At 48.1% G+C, this 12,908-nt stretch overlaps 1 protein-coding gene across 4 annotated transcripts in view; it reads right to left on the bottom strand.

Annotated features, from left to right (window-relative positions):
• HELZ2 (helicase with zinc finger 2) overlaps positions 1-12,908 on the bottom strand; it is a 34,926-nt gene that overhangs the window by 5,970 nt on the left and 16,048 nt on the right. For all 4 annotated transcript variants that reach the window (XM_068912197.1, XM_068912194.1, XM_068912195.1 and 1 more), the window contains exons 6-15: positions 12,106-12,738; positions 10,261-11,044; positions 9,718-9,793; positions 4,543-8,053; positions 3,637-3,722; positions 3,084-3,215; positions 2,644-2,811; positions 2,215-2,356; positions 1,436-1,552; positions 535-727 (exon numbers count right to left, since the gene is read on the bottom strand). In XM_068912197.1, the coding sequence (XP_068768298.1) occupies positions 535-727; positions 1,436-1,552; positions 2,215-2,356; positions 2,644-2,811; positions 3,084-3,215; positions 3,637-3,722; positions 4,543-8,053; positions 9,718-9,793; positions 10,261-11,044; positions 12,106-12,738 (5,842 nt within the window). The remainder of the gene's footprint in view (positions 1-534; positions 728-1,435; positions 1,553-2,214; positions 2,357-2,643; positions 2,812-3,083; positions 3,216-3,636; positions 3,723-4,542; positions 8,054-9,717; positions 9,794-10,260; positions 11,045-12,105; positions 12,739-12,908) is intronic.

Genomic DNA, 12,908 nt, shown 5'->3' with positions numbered 1-12,908 from the left:
TACTTCTTGCTGTGTTGATAATCTGCACCTAAGTCAGCACATTTTCTGGTGGCTGTGATACTCACCCGGTAAAGAAGCACCAAAACCATATCCATGCCACCACTTTTCTCCTACAGAAAGCCAAGTGCAAACTCAGAGGAGACAGTATGGGTGTAACTAGGAGACAGGGAGCTGAGATGACGCACAGTAAAGAGGCAAGTATAGGCAATAGTTCTCTACCATAGCTTTTAGGCCTATGGCAGGTCTTAGGACTGCGCTTTATGTGATATGAACAGAAAACGCATAGCTCATGCTTCTGGTAAGACTACTTATGTACTGTACGTTCCTCAAGACTTTATATTTAATGGAGTTATACCTCTGAGGAGATGACTGCCTGAAGACCGAAACACTGATACACCATCACGGGCACTGTCAGAAACAACCTTAAAACATGGTCTAAACTTGGAAGAGCAGCACAGTCAGGGATGGAATGTGTGCATAGACTCAAGAACTCTGAGCAGCTGTCCTAGAGATGCATCTTTGGAAGGTGCTCACCTTTTCAGCATACTTATGGCTGACCAAGGGGATGAGGGTCTCGGGCTCTGTGGACATGGCACACTCATCAATGAGGATCTGCCTGACATTCAGCTTCTCCAGGCAGGGGGCAGATGCGGCGGAGCACGTGCACAGAATCACGTCGTGGCATGTTAGCTCATGTGCACGTGCAGCTGACAACAGATTTTTGTACCTGATGGCCAATGCAAAGACATCAGGTTAGGCACACAGGAAACACCTCCAGGTTTCTAGTGCAGGAACCATGCAGAGGCTATACTTTCTGAAACGATTATGGCTCCGTCTCCTTCCGCAGGATGAGCTAGTGTTCCCAGTAAAGGGCTTTGGATACACACAGTAGGAGAACGCTTTGTTCTGAAATCAGCAGGGCAGACACTCAGGGTGGGGGATGCAAGCATCTCATGGGTAACTTAACTTTTAGTCCAGACATACAATAGCACCTGAACAGAAGTGATTCTGGAGGCTCTGTATTGTAGCACAAGCCCTCAAAGTGCCACTGTGCTCCCTTCACAAGGCAAAGTGGCTAACGTTACTTTCAGGTATCGGCAGGTTTCAGGCTAACAGTACCTGCGCAGCATGGTCTATGCTGTCATTCGAACAGGATCACTTTCTATCATCATTCTAAACCTCCTAAGGAAAACACACACCTTGTTACTCTTTTCATGTTTTCATCTATTCCTTTGGCTTGCAGGAGCCAGAACAAATCAAGTGACTTTCATGGTGCTTTACCAGTTTATATTAGCTGAGTCCTAGAAACTATAGCCCAAACTACTTCTCATCAGGGGAGGAAGACTGCTGCACTGCGCTACTTTAGGCAGCACTTCTTTAGAAGTGGCATTCAGCCAAAAAGAGCCATCTCTCACGAGGGTCTCTTTTTACTCACTTCTTTATCTCTTCTTCTGCTATCTGATCCTCCTTCCTCATTCGGGCATCAAATTCACAGATCTTCTGCCAAAAAGGGTTGGGCGGCCGTCGGATTCGATGATGCAGGATTATTTCACTGAATAAAGAGTCAATTTTTTTGTTTGTTTAACTTTATACAAATACTTTCCACACACAGACCAAAGTTATCTCCTCTACAGTGAAGCATACAACACCTGCCTATGTGGAGAAACTACTTTAGCTAAAAAAGTCGCAGCCAGACATTTCCATCTTTATAGGCCTTACACTTAGTTCACCCTTGAGGGTACAAAACGTAACATCCTCTTTTTCTTAAAAAAGTTACAAGCAGTAATGAAGTCAAGAGACTTTTAGAGCTGTTTAAAAGAAAGATGAAAGCACCTAGGATGTTTCGTGACTAGGTGCTATGTTAGACTTGCACTTTCTTCTGAAAAAATTAAGTACAAAATAGTCTAACAACAGGAGTGCCATCACAAGAGCTAGTCTGATGTTTTGAACCACAGGCCTGCTGGTTCCTTACAAAGGTCACAAGGACGACATTACAAAGCTTCAACAGCCTTGGGCCCCCCCTGCCAACTCCAGCCTGGCACCACCACCTGGACAAGGACTCTGGCAGCTCACCTTCCCCAGAGTCCCCCAGAGAGAGACCAGCGCTGCTCTGCAGCAGCAGAGCAGACACCGTGCTTGCTTTGTTCAGCTTTTCAGCTGCAGCAAACACCCCCGCCCACAGCTTTCAGAGCCTGTGGGGCCCTGCCCTCCTACCTGAGTTCACGCTTTGGCTTTGCATCTCGCAAGGCTTTTCGGGAGAGGTGCCGGTTGCTCCCTGGATATGGGTATTCCATCGTCTCAATCGCCTCACCGTAAACCCTCAGCGGTCTCAGGTCTTTCATCTTCAGCAGCATCTCTGGGGAAGGAGAACAGGTCTGCTCAGACAATGCCAGGCACAGGTGCTGATGAGAAACCCCTGCACACACTGCTCGAGATGCCCAGCATTCACCACACACCAGTCCTTCCTCCCCACCCCTTGCTCATCAGTCCCAACTTTACTGGTCCTCGTCCTTCAGTGAAGGGTCTGTTCTAAGGGACAGACTAAGCTTTCTGCCACTCCTGTCTTCCAGCTTCCTAATCACGGGCACGTGTTCTCCCTCCCAGTGGTACAAGCTCCTTTAGGGGCTTAGAACAAATAATTACCAGCAACAACATCAACAGACTTGTTGGATGGGCCACAGTACAAGATGCACTTGGTCCCTTTGCCCTCTTCTTCATCCAAGAATTTTGGTTCTTCCTTCTCAGCGATCTCCTGGTTCAGCTTATGGAACCAGTAGACAATGTGAGTTCCAACGACGGTTTTCCCTGTGCCTAGAAATGCAAGAAGGTTGAGAACACTTTAATAACTATACCCTTGGTCTAGTTCAGCACCAAAACGATCAACCTTGGGAATCTAGAATCCAGAAGATTGCCTTAAAGAGTTGTGTGCGATGCCAACCCACTCTACCCTCAACTATCTCGCCAAGGGTCCTATGGAAAGCAATGCTGTTCCCTCCCCCCTCCTCCTCAAAAAAAGCAGACTAGTTCTATCCTGCCTTTAATGACAAAGGACACGTGTACACGCATCCTCCCCTCCCCCTTACCTGGTGGACCTTGGATGAGCGTGAAGGATTTTCGTAGAGCATTTAGAATTGCCTGGTTCTGACTCTGGTTGAGCTTCCTTTGACTCCCAGGGAGATCAAAGGTTTTTTGCAGCAGGAGTTTGGAAGTTATCACTGTTATGGTAAGAAGAAAAGAAAACAAGTTTAAAGAACGTTACTGAAGGAAGCACACAGGCAGTTCAATAGCACAGCAGGCACCAAGCAACCATGCCCCAGTTACAAGACCTCCCAAACACAATCCTTGTCTCATGCCAAGAAGTTCTGCCCATGAACCTTCTCTGCGAGTCCTGGGGATTAAAACATCACCTGCATCACTCTCCAGTATGGTAGCCTGCCTTTACTCTGGCAGTGTTACAACTCCTTTCCTGCCCTTAGCAGGGGAGCTTCCCAGCTAAAGAGAAGAGAGGTGTGCTATGCAGGCCTGATGGTCTGCGAGCATGATCCCTATGGCAATGACCCACGGAAACTGCCAGGGCACCTACCTGGCCTGAAGCAAGTAGCCATAGCATAAAAAAAGATGAATATTTGTACCCACCTTTTGTAGGAGGCACATGGTTTAGTGCGATGCTTTTAGCAAGGTCAGAGGCATACATGAGCTTCCAAATTGCATTTTCTTTCCGTCTGACGGACAAATAAAAACAAGAATGAATGAAATGTGGCATAAAATATTGAAGAACAGAACACAGCTTTGTACAACTGTCTTATTTATTCCTTCTCTGCTTTGGTCTTGCATTAAATCCTTCCACAAAGAGCTTAAACAATTTGCATACAAGTCCCATTCTCCTATTTTGTATCCATGACTACTTCCCAACTATCTGAAGAGCTGAGCCTGCAAAGATGTTGAGAGCAAGGAGTACAACTTATGTCCCGACTCCATTTTATTGGATTAGCTTCCAGTTTTTCCTAAAATTCAAGACACAAAGGGAAACACGCTCTGCCCTGAGGAAAGCTACAGCAGTTGGGGTGTGATTATCACTCCATACGGAGTACAAAGAAGGGCAAAATAGACATCAGCTCTACTTTAATAATAGATCTTGCTTCACAGCCACAACAAAGGAAAATGAATGGGAAATCAGGGAGTACATGTCTGCTAAACAAACCCTGAGCCACACTGCCATTTATGACATATATTGCAGCAATTCACTAGCATAAGAAATAGATGCCCAGTGCAACTTCAGCACGGCACTTTCCCCTGTCTCCCCACACCCATTCTCAAGGTCAACCAGAAGAGCATGAAGCTATCTGGAGAAATGCTGCAACCCCCACCAAATGTCAACAGCCCAAGAGCATGGCCAGTTGAAGCTGAATAAAGACAGATTTTCAGAGGATCAGCCTCATCAATGAGCAAAACTCATTTGGTTTAGCAGAGGAGTCTCATGAGAAGCTATTAGTCTGTTTGGACCAAAAGGTTAATTAGAGAATGGATGCTAAACACACTTACACATCTGGCAACATCTTTGGAATCAGCTCCACCGTGAACCTGGCAGAGTCCTGTGAGATTTCCACAGGAATATTCTCCATAGACATATAGTGGATGTAAAAATTGAAAGTTTGTTGACTACTCCTGTCTGACTTCTCATCGTCGCCAAACTCTTCAGTGAGCCCGTGAGCCACCCAGGTGTATGTGCCGGGATCAACCACAAGTTTGCTTTCTGATCTGCCCTTGTTAAACAAAGTCAGATTCTGGAGACCGTGGCTAAGGCACTCCTCATCGCTTTGAAAGCTCGCAAGGTCCAGCCCACTTAAGCGAATGCACAAGTAACAGTGGTTGAAATCTACTTCAATGGAGCACTCTTCCAAAAAGCTTTTGGTTACAGAGAAAGTCCCTTGCAGCTGCCCTTTGCTTGTCCTTTGCTTTGCCCAGGTTATTTTGACATCATGGAGGACAATGGAGTCATTTTCAGCCACTGCACACGAAGCGGATTCCATGGCACTCATTGGCATCCACACTTTGTTATACTCCACTGCATGTTTGTACTTGTCTTTGGATGGCTGAGTGGCATATGCAGAGAAGCAATCGATGGGCTTTTCTGTGTGCTGCAGACAGATGTCAAAACCTGGCGTCACACACCACAGCTGCACAAAGGGCACCAGGAATCCCCGGTAAACATCTGTGGTGAGCTGGAACTGCAGCGCGTCACCAGCGCTCAGCTCCAGGGACAGTTCCACATAGTGCATGCACGGACTTTTCCTTATCCTCCCCACGTGCCGCTTGTGGTGATCCTCACCCCTCTGAAGGAGAGGGGCCACATTCTCAAACTTTTCACTTTTGATGGCCGAGAGCACGTTTTGCCAAACTTGGGCACTGAAGAGGGTGACACTGCGGTCACAGAGAGGCCCCTCCTTCAGGCTATGTTCCTTCATCGTCACCACAGAATATACCCTCCTCTTCCACATGAGCCTCATGCTGTTCCGCTCCTGGATGAACGTGGGCTGCTCTGTCAGCTGAAGAGCTCTGTAGTTAATTAACTGGGGATCAGGAAGAGTCTCTTTGTTCAGTGGAAACAAGGCTTTAAAGTACTTGTTCATCCCTTCGATATCCACTACAAAGGCCACCTTCTGCAGGACTTGCGATTTCAGCTGAATGGCCATCTGCAGGGAGTGGGCCCTCTTCTCGTACGTCACAGCTCGGGAATTCTTCCTGTTGAAGTCATGACAGAGAAACTCAATGTCCTCCAAAGAATAGGCAATCGGCTTCTTGCGGAGCACGGAATGAAGGTGCCGCTGGACCACCACATCCATATATCGGCGGATGGGAGAAGAAGCCCAGGTGTACGAGTCAACATGCAAGGAGTAATGGCCTGCTTTTGATTGCGCAGTGGAGTTGGAGCGACTGAAATAAGAGCGGCTGAGCAGTCTCCTGAACTCCAGCACCACGGGGGCCAGCTTTGGGTGGATGTCATCAGTGACAATAAGGTCTAGCATCTTGTGGAAATCACAGACATTTGCAGCTGACTGTAGGTGCTCCCAAAGCGGGGCCAGGAGTCTGAACTCCACATCTTTTGATGAGACTTGACTGGGAAGCACATCTCCCAGATGGTGTGAGAGATGGATGGACAAAGGAATGATGTGGCTGTACTTGCTTCTCATGAGTGATATCTGTTGAGGGCTTGGCTCACTCTGACAGCGGAGAGGAGTGACATTTCTGGTGACCTCCTGGTTGGTTAGGAACTCAGCCACAAAACTGTTGAACATGATCATGAACTCCTCTATCATCTGATGGGAACCTCTGTTACCTGGGGAGCTTTCCTCATCCAGCTGGTCATAGAAACAGTCTTCCTGCAGCCGAAACTTCCGGTGGATCCTGGAGAAGTGATAAGCCACAGCTATGCAGTCCTCCAGGGTATCAAAGCGAAGGGCTTCTGCGTCTCCCCTGTAGTGGTTCTTAATGAAGAGCTCCGCCTCTTCATAGGACAGCTGCCTGTCTGAGCGAATCACAGACATAGTGAAGGTTCCCTTTATCACTGTATCAGTCTTCTTTTCTACAGTGACAAACAATGAGATCACACGACGATCTTCCTGTGGCAGGAGGCTACAGATTTCCTGGCTAATTTTGGGTGGGAACATGCACAGTGGCTCCCGGTTGGGAGCATAGTATGTGGCACCCCGTTTCTTTGCTTCCATGTCCAAGGCACTGCCTTTGGGAATGATGCCAGCCACATCTGCAATGTGGATCCCAATCTCATAGTGGCCTCCAAGATCCCTAACACTGACAGCATCGTCTAAATCCTTAGCACCTGGGGGGTCAACAGTGAACGTCAGGTAACTCCGACAGTCCTTCAGGTTTTCCTTGGTGAGGTTTGGTTTGCTGGAGGTGTGTTTGGCTAATTCCCTGGTAACGACAGCAGGATATTTATTTTCCAAATCATACTCCAAGTCAAGGATCTTTAGGCCTTCTTCCAATGTCAACGCAACATGCAGAATCTCAGTTATTATCCCCAAAGGGTAGTAAAACCCTTCCCGCCAGGAGATAATCTGGACACAGAAGAGCTGGCATCTCCTCGTCTCCTGGCCGATCTTCTCACAGCTGACCACTCTGTACTTCCCGTTGACAAACCTGCGGATGGGAATGACGTTTGGTTTTTCTTTCAGCCCTGGGACAAATATTTTGGTGACAGTGCGATCAATGGGTATCATCACCCGGGGATCAAATTCGTCCATCATGCAGATAAAGGTCCGTTCTCTCTCTGCACGCTTTAATATGCCCACCACCTTCCCTTGAGGGCGGAGGCAGCTACTGTCAGCTGTGCTACTCTGCAGGATTTCCACAAGCACTTCATCCCCAGTGAAGGCCGTCCCGCAGTGAACTCTACCTTTGATCTGAATGGTCATAGCGGGCGAGTCATTGAGGGTGAAGGCAGAAGCTCTGTCAAATCCCTCTTTGATCAGCTCGCACCTCTTGTACATTTTGGGGTGCATGTGGAGATACTCTTGCATCGTCTGAGAGGAAAAATTGACGTATTCCTGCCTGTCTTCCCACTGGTTTGAAGCCTCAGACTTCACGTTCAGCAGCCCTTCCTCGGACACTGTCACCAGGACGTTCTTGCTTTCATCTAAGAGCTCCTGGAGAATGGGATCGTCGGGATTCATGCTATCAGCCTCAGAGCTCCAGGAATCGGTGTCGCTGTCCTCCTCATCCCCCTCTGGGCTCCTCCTGCTCCAGCTCTCCTTGTCACACGCCGCCTGTTTGATCTGCGCCATCGTCAGGTTCTCCGGAGTCACGCTTCCCTTCTCAATGCACTCCTGGATGAAGCGTTTCCACACCTTGCTGCACTGGCCATGGGAACACAAGGCCACGGCATCCCCCACCACAACAACCAGCGACTGAGCCCTGGTCATGATGGTGTTGAGCACTCTGGCTTCATTGAAGAACTCCAGGCGGTGGGAGGCAGAGCTGCGCAGACTCTCGCTGGTGTGGACTGTGCTGATAATGATGACCCGGAACTCCCGCCCTGCAAGGGAGGGGACAACGGATAAGTCACTCATGGGAAACCAACGGGGAAAATCCTGTCTGGCTGCCACACATATCTCTGTGCACCTAGGCTGCATTGCACTGCTGCAGCTGCACTGGCAGTGGCAGGCTGATAGAAGCTCACTTGTCTGAGTCACAGAAGTTGCTTGATCCAAAAAAGGCAGCTCTCAGGGAACGTGAGGGCCTTCATGCATAAGCCAGGATAGACACCATGAGGGCACCACTGTGCAAGCCCCAGGGAGGGGAGGGAAACACACAAAGAGAGATAGGACAGTTGAGTAGTGCATCAGTGAGCACTAATGGACCAGCACTGCGTTCACAGGGCCACCAGCATCCCCCACTATCCACTCCTAACAAGGGTGGAGTCTTCTGTGAATCCCAGATTCCTGGGGGAATTGAGGATTTTGCAGGAACAAGAGCAGTGACCATTCACAATTTTCCCTCATCCCTTCGAGGACAGCTCTGCTGGCTGATCGCACTACAAATAACAAACAGCTAGAGTCACCCTGGTGATTTCAGAGCTGAGAAGAGACTGTAAAGAAAGGGTGTTCAGATCATAAACACACCCCAGGGGTCAGTTATTCTCACCATGAGATGTCCCAGCTGCACAATAAAAAATAAAAAAATAAAAACACGGATGAGTCAAACTAAGTCCTTGAGGACAAAAACAACACCATCCTTCTCTCATCATTAAGTGCAGTGGACTCCTTTAGCTAGCCGTTCTGCGGTTCATGCTGCAGTTGGTACCCACAGGCCATCTTGGTTTCAATTCATCTTTATTACTTGCCTCCCCCACTGGCACTGGGAGCTTCACATGATTCACACTTACTGAAGTCTCTGGGATGCTTTAAGCGAGTGCTCTTCTGCTGGCATGAGCACAAGCCAAGGTTATAACTGATCAGTTCCCACTTACAGGGTTTTCACCCTCCTACAAAGTAACATCCATAAATTTTAACAAGTTGACAGTTGGGTACAGATTTAATTCAGTGTGAAATCCTATTCACTAAGAAAAGGATGAAATCAAAGAATTACTGGTAACAACTAGACAAGGATGGAAATCAGTCAGAGGAGTTCCACGCACTCGCTCCTAATCAACGTGAAGTGGGCCACAGCCGCTTGCTAACAGCATCTGGAGCAGTGGAGAGCAAAGGGAAAGGGTAGGGAAGGTCTGCCTAACAGCATGACATACACTCTCCCAGAGAGGTATTTTGCCACGAGATCAACAGGGATATTTTGCATGGAAATGCATGTATGGACACATGCTAGATGAGCTTTAAGAAGGTGGGGTATCCAGTACAAGAAACGTGCACAAATGCACACCTCCAGCAGCTGAGCTGGATAGCAGGCACAGCAAGGAAAGCAGCCAGAACAAACCACCATGCTAGCAACGCGGAAGTGCAGCACATCAGGACTCATTTGCTCCATCATCCTTGCTAAAATGGCAAAGGGAGAGTTGACAAAGATTAAGATGCCAGAAGGACCTCTGCTAATGACCCCCCGTGTCTGTTCCCCCTGCCCACTGCCCGGTGGCTCTAGCTGCAGTACACCCTCCTGTCTGCTGACATGACTGGGAAAGCTCTCCCAAGAGCACAGGAGAGCTCAGAATGCCTCCAAGCATTAATAACCACTGCACAGAACACAAACCTGGCAAGTTTTCATAGTTTTCTACCACCACATCTTGTAGGTGCCTTTTCCTCAGCTCTTGCCTGGTTGCAGAAACCTAGTAAGAAACAGAGAGTCACAAACCTGAGGGCAGTTTCAGGTCACAAAGCCCCCCTCCACCACACAACTCCAAGCTTCCTGCACCCTCAGCACTTACAGACACACCCTTCTCAACCCAAGACAGTTACTTGACAGCAAATTACACGTCCTGAACTGATTTTGGCCTGCTTCCCCAGCCTAAGTTATAGTTAACCTACGCAGAGGATGCTGAAAGAAATCTTTAAACCATCCCACCGTGAGGCATCTCTGCTCTGACCGCCCATGCTACCTAAATGTAAATGGATCACGCCTAGAAAAAACACACCGTTGGCATGCAAGACTCACAGATTCCCTACCTTTGCCAGCACAAGAGAGACAGGTTTATCATAAACACAGTCCAGCATCTACTAGGGAGCATTTGGAGAGAGTTCAGAGTGGCACATGCATACCAACTTCAGTTAAGGAACATGTAGCTCTCCTACAAACCTGTGTCCCATGGGAGACCACACAGATCCTCTTCAGATTTTGGACACCCCACTCGTCTGGCCACTTCTCAAATATCTCCTGCACTTTCTCAATCACTTGCATTATCTCTGAGGTGTTATGCCAGGAAATCATGGACATATCCCTTTCAGCCATGCCAGGCACGTGGCAGAACATGAGCGGGTAGATTTCCGGATGGGGTGGGATGTTCCCACTGGCTTGGATAGCATTGCCTTTGCCCACATAGAAGTGTTTGGAGACAAATTCAATTATGTCTGCAGTGGAACGATAATTCTCATTGAAGATGATCCTGCTCTTCACAGCCACTTCATGCCTCTCCTTCTGGTAAAACTGAAAGAGTCGGTTTAACAGGGTGTGATCAGCAGACTGTCCGTCTCCAACGCAGAACAGCTTTGGGGTTATCTGCATGTGGTCCCCAGCTAGGACAATCCGAGTCTCAAAAGTGGCATATGAGAGCGGAACCAAAGCTTCGCATTCCAGCATCTGAGCAGCCTCGTCGATCATGATGTGAGTGAAGTAACCTGGAGCCACCTTCAAGTTCTTGGATAACATGGAGGTGGTAATAATTATGCGGTGCCTGTCAATCTCCTCCTGCGTGGGGTGCCTGAAGGAGCGCTGGTCCGCAGAGAGACAGCAGTACATCTGAGTGATGGGGTCTGTCAGGTTGATGGGACGGTCAGTGGATATAATCCTCAAGGGAACAGCCCATGGACGCCCTTTGGTTACATAGTTATGGAAATACTCCCGGATGTAGATGTCCGCAGCGCTGCACGGGAAGAAGAGGGGAAACCATCATGGGATTTAAATGCCGTTCTTATACGAGACCTTCACCCCAATGCACTACTTAATCATTCATCAACAAGGTGCCAAAATCACCCCCAGCTTTAGCTGACAACACTCTTCAAAAAAGCTATTCACATATGTGCAAAGAAGCCTGCATTTACACAACCACCAATTCCAAGCATATTTTGAGAGTATGGTTTAAAATGTGTATTGCTACCCGACACTAAGGCACCTCTCAATGCTCGTAGGGACATGACACTGAAAACGCAGTGTGCCCAGCAAAATATCTGGCCCTGCATCTCTACAGGGTAAAGCTACACAAATGCGGTCCAGTGCACCTCTCCTCTGACAACTGACCTTTGCCAGCATCCCCAGCCCATGTGGATGGTGCAAGATCTGTGCAGAACAAGCTTCAGTGCAACCAGACAGCCTGAAGTAGGCTAAGATTAGAAGTTACCATTTATTATACATTAAAAAGCAAGGCAATAGCAGCCTGCAGGAATGGATATGGACACTATTCTGAGCACAGTTGTTCTAATTTTAATAGTCTTGTCCTGGATTCTCTCAAGGCAAATTCAACATCAGTCAGACCAGATCTACATTTCCCCCTTCCCCAAACTCTCCCTGGAAAAGTCAAAATATTGACATGTGCACAGAGCACAATAGCTTTCAAGGGAAAGTAGAGTATAGTATCATCCCAAAAAGACCAGGAGATGGCTTTCCACTTCTTCTGCTACACAGTAAGGACTAGAAAGAATTCAACTATTTTCCATCCCTATCTTATAATCAAGTAGGAATATGCTAACTAACTTTCCACAAACACTTCCACCCACGCCAGGCTCCTTTCTAGCAGCAGTGCTAGAACAATTTATTTAAATAAATAGTTCATTTTTATTTATTAAGTAATTTAAATATATATTAAGAAAAGGCCAGCTTAGCTCCCTCTCATACACTCTGGCTCCCTTTCATCCCTTCACGCATGCACTGGCCCAGCACAAGAATCAGGCCCCTGACTGGTTACCTCTTCACTTCCTTCCTGCTAACCTGTTAGTGTGAGTGCAGATCAGCACCCGTGTGTTGGGCTGCTTCAGGATCTCCATGGTGGCCATGGCCAAGGTGAATGTCTTCCCTGTGCCGAAAGGCCCATAGATCAGAAGAGGTGGGATCTGCCGGCTGCTGGTTGCTTGGCCCGTGATGAAGGAGATGGCTAGTTTCTGCTTGCTGTTCCCTTTCTCTGATAGCTCGGGAGAATAGGGGATAGAGCAATTGGCAACGTCAGGTAGAACCAGCTTCTCATCCAGCAGGCGGTCAACAGCATGGTGCCACTGCCGGAACAGCAACCGGTCAATTTGGAACTGGATCTCCACATTGTAGGAGGTGTTTGGCTTGAAGTTCAACTCAGAGCAGCATCTCTTTGGTATCTGTAGCCAGATGGTCTTCTCAGTGGTGGCCTTATTCTCCACATTGACCTCATAAACCCGATTGTCTACTGGTGGGTCAAGTGCCAGGAAAGCAATGGGCACAGACCTGTTCAGCAGATACCCCTCATCTGTGTCTGGCGAGAGGTTATACGGGGTAGGCACTTCGGCAAACAGCTCACCAGACAGGGCAAACTTCATCCCCATAGAAAGGCTTTGCAGCATCGGAGTCAGCAAGATGGAGACCCGGAGGTTGAGTCTGAAAGGCAGAAATACCTAAATTAACAGCAAAGAACTGGCTGATAGTTCATCAGTAATTGTCCTCCCTACTGCAGAGGAGGGACTGCCACTTACACCCAGAGTAAGTGGCACCTGAGTACAGCGATAGGAATCGTGCTTCTACCTAAACCACAGCCACAAAACAAGACA

The sequence above is a fragment of the Struthio camelus genome, chromosome 18 (genome assembly GCF_040807025.1).
Source record: "Struthio camelus isolate bStrCam1 chromosome 18, bStrCam1.hap1, whole genome shotgun sequence".
NCBI lineage: Eukaryota > Metazoa > Chordata > Aves > Struthioniformes > Struthionidae > Struthio > Struthio camelus.
Note: the sequence above shows the minus strand (reverse complement) of the source record. Positions and strands in the feature narration are given on the sequence as shown.